Raw genomic sequence first — 8,314 nt, 5'->3', positions numbered from 1 at the left:
AGTCTCAAGGAGCCACGATGCAATCTCTCAGTGGACTTTGTGCTGAAGGCTGCAGCTCCGATGATCTCGGGGGAAAAACTGGCCTAGTCACTTGGAAGGCGGAAGCGAAGGTGGTACCTGAGCCAGGTAGGAGCCGCCGAGAGGCAGCCTGGGGCCGCCACTCACGTCGGCGAGGAGGAGCTGGCGGCCGGACCCACCCAGATGGAGAGGAAACCCGAGCCGAGGACCCGCCAGGTGTGGAGACCAACGCCCGCACAGCTCACCTCCGAAGAGGCGGGGCGCGCGGCTGCCGATTACCGGCAGGGGCGGAACCGGCCGGGATCACCTGGGCCCAGGCGGAACTGAGGGGTCGGGTCACCGCACGAAGAACACCGAGACTCACCTGTGCGGGGGCCGGAGGCGGGGCCGGCCCCCACCCGCCGGCCCCCACCCTCCCCGAAGCCGGCGGAAACCTCGGCCGGGAGCGGCCCCCGGGCTCGCCCTGCGCGCTGGGGCGGCGCCCCGCTGGCCACCTCCTAGCGGCACTCCGCCCGTCCGCGCGTCCGTCCCGGCGCGGCCGCCATGACCTGGAGCGCCACGGCCCCGGGCGCCCACCAGCCCGACAACACTGCGTTCACGCAGCAGCGCCTCCCCGCCTGGCAGCCGCTGCTGTCGGCCAGCATCGCGCTGCCGCTCTTCTTCTGCGCGGGCCTGGCCTTCATCGGCCTGGGCCTGGGCCTCTTCTACTCCTCCAATGGCATCAAGGAGCTGGAGTACGACTACACGGGCAACCCGGGCACCGGCAACTGCTCGGCGTGCGCCCTGGCCGACCAGGGCCGCGCACCGCCGCTTCGCTGCTCGTGCGCCTGGTACTTCTCGCTGCCCGAGCTCTTCCCGGGCCCCGTGTACCTCTACTACGAGCTGACCAATTTCTACCAAAATAACCGGCGCTACGGAGTGTCCCGCGACGACTCGCAGCTGAGCGGGCTGCCCAGCGCGCTGCGCCACCCGGCCAACGAGTGCGCCCCCTACCAGCGCAGCGCCACCGGCCTGCCCATCGCGCCCTGCGGCGCCATCGCCAACAGCCTCTTCAACGACACCTTCTCGCTGTGGCACCAGCGCCGGCCCGGCGAGCCCTACGTCGAGGTGCCGCTCGATCGCACCGGCATCGCCTGGTGGACCGACTGCCACGTCAAGTTCCGCAACCCGCCGCTGGTGAACGGCAGTCTGGCGCTGGCTTTCCACGGCACCGCGCCCCCGCCCAACTGGCACAGGCCGGTCTACGAGCTGAGCCCCGACCCGAACAACACCGGCTTCATCAACCAGGACTTCGTGGTGTGGATGCGCACGGCGGCGCTGCCCACGTTCCGCAAGCTGTACGCGCGCATCCGCCAGGGCAACTACTCGGCCGGGCTGCCGCGCGGCGCCTACCTCGTCAACATCACCTATAACTACCCGGTGCGAGCCTTCGGCGGCCACAAGCTCCTCGTCTTCAGCAACATCTCGTGGATGGGCGGCAAGAATCCCTTCCTGGGCATCGCCTACCTGGTCGTGGGCTCCCTGTGCATCCTCATGGGCTTTGTCATGCTGGTGGTCTACATTCGCTACCAGGACCAGAACGACGAGGAGGAGGACGAAGAATGATTCCGGCTACTTGCCAAACAAAACTCTGGCAGGCTTCGTAGGCTTCTCCCCCTCGATTCCAATCCCAATTCCAACCTCTCCTCACTTTTCCTCCTGTTGTGATGAGGGGACCAGAGGGAGGAATTATACCCACTTGCTGGGGTGTTTGGATGGCAGAATGAGACGATCTTAACAAATTCTCCCCATCTGCACGATTTCCCAAGTTGACCTGTTAGGTTCTTAAAGTCTTCAGCATCTGAGCATGGAAGGGACGGTGGAGATTCCTTGCTCAACTTCTATCTGATGAGAAGACTGAGACCTAGAGACGTTAAATAACTTATTCAAGGTCACGGAGCTACTCGTTGGCTCCTGCCTCTGACTCTTTTATCACTACAACACAGTGGTTTTCTTGCGGGGAAGGGGGGCTGGAGGAGAGAGTAAAGCCCTCAAATAACTTCCAGAGGTGTGGAGGGGTGGGAAAGAATATATTTGTGAAAAATGTAGACAGATTAGGAAGCACTATCCCCAGATGCTGACACACGCAGGAGTGCACCTCCTAAAGCTGTATTTTAACAAGCCTGTCTGGAGATCCCTCCTGTATTCCCTCAAATTCTGGAATCACTGCCCTGAACCAGGGAGCAAGTAGAATACTGGCTGTTTCCCTGTTTTCTCATGCGTCTGAGGATGGGCCTGAAGCAGTCATGTGAGCCCAGCTTTTCAGGTAGTCATTTGTTCCCAGGGGCTGTAACAATCATAATGTTTCAAGTTTGGTCTACAATCCTGCCTTCAATATGGAAAACACTCCATAAGTTGTGGAATGAGTGAAAAATAACTTGCTATCTCTAGAAATCTGGCATAAAGATTTGCAAAACAGGGTTTGTATCAATTTATTTAATATTGGAGGGTTAAAGTGAAAAAAAAAAAAAAACAAACACTTTGCCAAGTACTGTGTAGAAACTTGAAAATGCCAGGTCACTTTGTATAGCTTGGAGTGAATGTTTTAAACTTAGAATCAGATAGATGGAAGGGGTCTTAGAGGGAAAATGATTTCCCTAAAGTCATACCTGTGTCTCCTGACTCCTGACTTGGTCCTCTTCATCATCTAAATTATTTTTTATGCTTAGAGAAAAAAAGTTTTCCTTCATGCATATATTTTCCCTGGAGTCTAAGAAAAAACTTGTTAATCTATGTTCTCAAGTGAAGCATGTTTGTTTGTAATAATGGTTTAAAGGAATGCTAAGGAATATAGTCCTATATGTTATCTAGAATCTTAAGAATTATTTGAAACTTCAAGATAATTTTAAAGTCTGACTACTCTAAAATTATCCTAATGTATAGAAAGTTTTTCTAAGCTATAGATTTAAAAAAAAACACCTTCTTTTTATGGCAAAACAAAAACCCCTTAGTGATATCATCTTAACCAGTTTATTTCCTGAAAGTAAACAATTATTTGGTATTCTGTCAAAATCATCCAGTGCCTGCTCTCTATTAAAGCTACTTTCCAGTTACTACTGTTTTTGCTCATGCCTGTAAGGTATTATGAGACCTTGATGTATTTTTTTTAAGTAGCCAAAGAATATTGAATTGTATTGAATTATTTACATTAATTTTATTATACTCTATTCTAGTTCTTTGAAAATTAATAATTGATGGACAGCATGCGTGTTCACTGACCTCTGTCTCAGACCTTCTGGAACAGTTGTGATTTAATATTCTGTCCCACTATTTTACATAAACCAAAAAATATTTTAGCAATTCTAGTGTGTTGGCTTCCCGGTCCCAGAATGTGACACAATTTTATTGTCAGATTGCATATTGCGATTTTAGACTATGAAAATATGATCATTATATGTATATAAGATAATTTTTATTTATTATGAATGTTCGATCAAGCAGCTTACTAGCCTAGCTTTCTTTATGTTGGGTAAGAGAATTTACTACTTTCTTACTATGTGGTCGAGAGCAACCATATGTTTTGCTATCATTTTAACAATATTCAGTCCATTGCTCTAAATTGTTTAATGAGACCACAAAACTTAAGGGGTTCTGATTAAATCAATGAATGTGGTTCCAGGCCCTATTCTCTGGATTTTTGAAAGAGAAGAAAGGTTATGTTTGTCTTACCTTTGTTATCACATTTGCTTAATTCTTTTGAACTATGGTCTTAAAGGCACAAACAGTACCAACCACTTTGTTCATGTGTTATTAGCAGGTTTTTATTGCAGCAAGAAAATCATCTTTCAAAATAAGGCTCAGAGTAAATGCAGTCTTTCAGTGTTAACTTCCTAAAACAGAATTTGAACTTATATGAACATCAACATGTAATATGAATTAGATGATCTTCAACTATTACTTAAATTTGGTCAAATGTGGTCAATTTAAAAAATAATATGAAATTTTATTAAAGAATATGATTGTAGTAGTCTTCTCCATTTCTGCATTTTACCCAAATTCTAAATTGCAGTTATTTATTGGGTGGGTATTTTGGACTCCAAAGCCTCAAAAAATGTCCAGAACAAAAATGTGAAACATTCTCCTGTGATGATCTGTGTGCTATAGCATTTTGTTTGGTATTTCAGGGTTTCAGCTGTGCTTGAATTTTCATGTTGTCTAGTAAATGCCCCTAGCTAGGGCTGTGTCTTCTGGAATGAGACAGAAAAGAGTGAGCCCCAACAACTGGACTGGAAATGTGCTTTGGTCTGCCTTGTAAATTAAACCACAAACCAAAGAGAAACAAAGACGGTAGGTGGGAACTCCCAAAACAATAATATAACAAGAAAGACTCCAGGTATCTCCAGAATCAAGTCAGCTAAACAATTTACTGACTATGCGTTCATTAAAAGTCAGAGACAGAATAATAGCCTGGGATTTCTGTTAGTAACCAACACCTCTTCACAACGTATAACCACAACACTTTCTTCCTCTCTTTAAATCTGTTGTCTCTTCCTGTCATTGAAGATCTCAACAATCTTGAGTAAGTTCTCAAAGAGAGTTATTGGTAGAACTGCAAGGTAATCAACTCCTTATCTTATATGTGCTTGGATATAAGTCATCACTGACTGTAATAATAGTAAATTCCCTCTTTATTTTTATCAGGCTTTTTTTTTCTCTAGCTAAAACATAGCTGATTTTAGATGACAAATTTTTAAAAAATTTTGACTTCAATTTTTTCCCCAGAAGAATTTCTCTCAATTCCCCTCCTACAAAAACAGAGTTATCTTTTTTTTAATTTTTTAAATATTTACTTATTTTTGAGACAGAGACAGAGCGTGAGTGGGGGAGGGGCAGAGAGAGAGGGAGACACAGAATCCGAAACAGGCTTCAGTATCTGAGCTGTTAGCACAGAGCCCGATGCAGGGCTCCAACTCTGGAACAGCAAGATCATAACCTGAGCTGAAGTTGGAGCTTAACCGACTGAGCCACAAACAGAGTCATCTTTCAAGTGTCATTAAGAAGGCCTTAACGAATCTCACTGAAATACGTTCCTGAAGAGAACTTACATGACAGCAGCACTCTGTGTAAAGAACTTGCAAAAATTGCCGGCAGCATTGACTTTATGCATATAGCCACCCCCCATCATTGCCCTGACAAGACTAACAACATGTATTCAAGAAATAAAACACTTCCCCACTGGCTTGCCACCTGGCATTATGATTGCCACCATGTAGATTAAGTCACTGCAGCATATTGCATTCCTTATGGCATGTGCTTGGCTGAGCAACTCACCATAGGACAGAGAAAAATCTTGGAGGTGATGAAACCCAGCAGAGACTCTTTGCTGGTGCAGAGAGATAGGAGAGGGGGGATAAAAGGGAAAGATGAGGTTTAGAGCATGAGACATTTTTCTGAACTAGCAAAGTGTCCAGGAGATAGGGAGGGGGGTTGGCAGCCAAAGGAGCCCATCCCAGAGGGCAGAGCTTGCCAGCGGGCTCATTGATGACAAGGCCTTTAAGAAATTCAGTAAGCAATGGCTCACCTCCTTCTGAACCCCTCAGCTTGTCTTTTTGATCAGATTGAGTGTGATTTATCTTTTTCCTTAGAAGCGAAAGGTATTACTGTCAAGAACGTTTGTTAATAGCCTTGCCCTCTACATTGAGCTCGTAACCAAGTTCCCATTAGAGTGGCTGAAACTTTACATTACTGATGAAAACTGTAAATGATGTGTCATTAATAATGATACTTTGTTCTTCTAAAAGGCCTTTGTTCTAAAAATTCAAGGTGCTTAACACTGTGGTCTCATTAATCTTACCCATCAAAATGCATGAGCTTTTAGAAAGTCATCAGGAGTGATGAGGAAGAAATATATTCCTTTCTCATATTCCTTGCTATTTTGCTCAGTTGTGTTGTTTTTTTTCCTCCAGAACTCTCTAATAGTGAGTAGTGTTCTCAAAAGCATAACTTCTGGATGTGGCAGTAATAGTCATTTAAATGGACCACTTGAGTATTTTCCAAGAGAGACTTAATTCTTACTCTGATTTTAATAGGTAAAAGACATTTCCCATTTGTGTCAAAGAATCCAAAATGGGAAAGGCAACATTCCTATTCATAGTGATAGAATGTACAATACGTTTTACTCTTTTCCCAAAAGACTTTAGGAGTTAAGACTTATGTTACATTAACAGAATTTGCAAATAACTGAATTATGGTGTTTCTCAAATTTTACTTGAGGGGCAAGTTAGCTTGCACACTCACTTTCAAAAATCTTCAATAACAATATCGAATATCACATACATGAATGGTATCCTGCCTTCTCACCAAACTCACATTTCCAAGTGCCTATGGAACACACCTAAGTGGCTTACAGGTAGTGTAAATTCCATAGTCAGCGCTAACTCATTGGCCTCTTTGCCAAGCCCATTCTTCCAAAACCAGTCCTGGGTGTGGGAAAGGACTCTCTCTCTCTCTCTCTCACCCAAACCAAAAAATCTGAACTGCTTCCTTGACTATTCCCTGTTTCCTTTTACATCCAAATGGTTATCAGATCCTGTTGCTTCTATATCCCCAATGCACTTTCAATCAGGTCTCTCTTTGTCACCATTCTGGCCCAGGTCTTTGTTATTTCTCATCTGGAAGTTGGAGGAGCCTGCTAATTGGGTTCCAGTTTATTCTCCACATCCCAGCCACAACGAGCTAGCCAAAACATAAATCTCATCCCGTTCCCCTAGACTTAAAATCTCTCCTGTCTATGCACAGCCGAAAGGAGGAAGTCTAAATTCCTTAGCAGGGTCTACAAGGCCTCCAGAGTTGGCCTCATTCTAAATCTTGATCCCCTTTTCTTCAAGGCCCCACCAAATTCCAGCCATATTGAATGATTTGAAGAGGCCTGTACCCAACAAACCCTCATGTCTTTGCCCATGCTGGTCTGGCTTGTCCACATGACACCCAAATCTCCCCACTCATCCCCAAGACTATACTGGGTCCTCCGTCCTCTGTGAAGTCCTCCGCGAGTCCCTCTTGCCTCCTCTCCTCCCTGTCCCCATCCTAGACTTCCCTCTGTGCTTATTCGTCTCTCAGAGCACTTAATGTGTTACATAGAAATTGCTTATTTGCTTATCTATCTCTATATCCCGACTGTTAGCTCTTTGATGGCTGAGACTTTTTTTCTCATTTATCTCTACTATTGCCAGTGCCAAGTTGAGTGACTAGCACATGGTGGGTCTTCAAATATTTGTTGAACGATTATTAGGAATCCAGTGATTCCATTACGTTACTACCACTGCACGAATTATTTCCTACCATACAGTTGAATACATAGGAAATAAGTGAGGAAACAAATGAGATGTGGAGAATGACACCCTCAACGTTTGAACATTTCAAGTAAGGAGTGCTGGGGATGCTCATATATTCTTAACAGCATGAACATGCTACGCTTAGGGTTCCCATTTGGATAACTTAAATGTGCAATCAGGTCTTCCTCCATAAACTAATTTGCAGAAATGAATAGCGGATGGGTCACCTTAGTCCATTGATAGCAGGGACAGTTACTTCATACTCAAAGGGGATCAATGTCTTTCCTATTAAGCTGCAGTAAGCTAATGGAATGTTTACATTTTTGTGGTGCTTCTTTATGGAGCAGAATGTTTTCCTTACCGTAGTAGTCTATAATAAAATGTAAATGCACACTGCCTTCCTCTGCCAGGTAATTACCCCAGAATCCATTTAAGTAAAAATAGCGTTTGTAGAGAAATATCCAGAAAGGAAAGCAAAAATAAATGGAATAGTAGTTGTCCCATTTGCCGGCTGATGTTTGGTTTATAACGTTTGGCACATCTTGATATCTACATAATAGTAGTTTTAAAACCATAAATAATATTTTACAGAGGTCACACCATAGTTATTTAAGTTCAGGGGTTTATTTCCCTGAGCACTAAGTAGCTATGAATGAATTATGTTTAGTCTGATCTGCCACAGAAGGGCCATAAACCTCCAAGTCATAGCAAACCGTGGAATATTACTTCAATACGTCAGGAAAATTGTACATGTAAAAGAATAATGCATGATAAGGGAAAGGTATTTTTTTTAAGTAATATATGTTACTGGGCAGGAGCTATAAAATTTTGTTATTATAAACTTTCCTCTGATTCTGGAAAACAAGTTAAGGGACAGCTTGGCGTTGGCAGCCCTAAGCCGACGAAACAGGCGGTGGAACCAGAGGGAGGGCCTAGGAAGGCGAGTTTGGCCCTGAATCAGGAATGGTTTCTCCTCCTCAGCA

General features: G+C 44.7%; 1 protein-coding gene across 1 annotated transcript; it reads left to right on the top strand.

Moving 5' to 3' along the window:
• Positions 1 to 315: 315 nt before the first annotated feature.
• Positions 316 to 4,021, top strand: TMEM30B (transmembrane protein 30B). Its single transcript, XM_045451173.1, has one exon. The coding sequence runs from the start codon at positions 562 to 564 to the stop codon at positions 1,621 to 1,623; it is 1,062 nt and encodes a 353-aa protein (XP_045307129.1). The 5' UTR covers positions 316 to 561; the 3' UTR covers positions 1,624 to 4,021.
• Positions 4,022 to 8,314: the final 4,293 nt, after the last annotated feature.

The sequence above is a fragment of the Leopardus geoffroyi genome, chromosome B3 (assembly GCF_018350155.1).
Source record: "Leopardus geoffroyi isolate Oge1 chromosome B3, O.geoffroyi_Oge1_pat1.0, whole genome shotgun sequence".
NCBI lineage: Eukaryota > Metazoa > Chordata > Mammalia > Carnivora > Felidae > Leopardus > Leopardus geoffroyi.
The sequence above is the reverse complement of the archived record's forward strand: the minus strand, read 5'-3'. Positions and strand labels throughout refer to the sequence as shown.

Coding starts and splice junctions, on each gene's coding strand:
- TMEM30B (XM_045451173.1), top strand. CDS start 562: ATGACCTGGAGCGCCACGGCCCCGGGCGCCCACCAGCCCGACAACACT.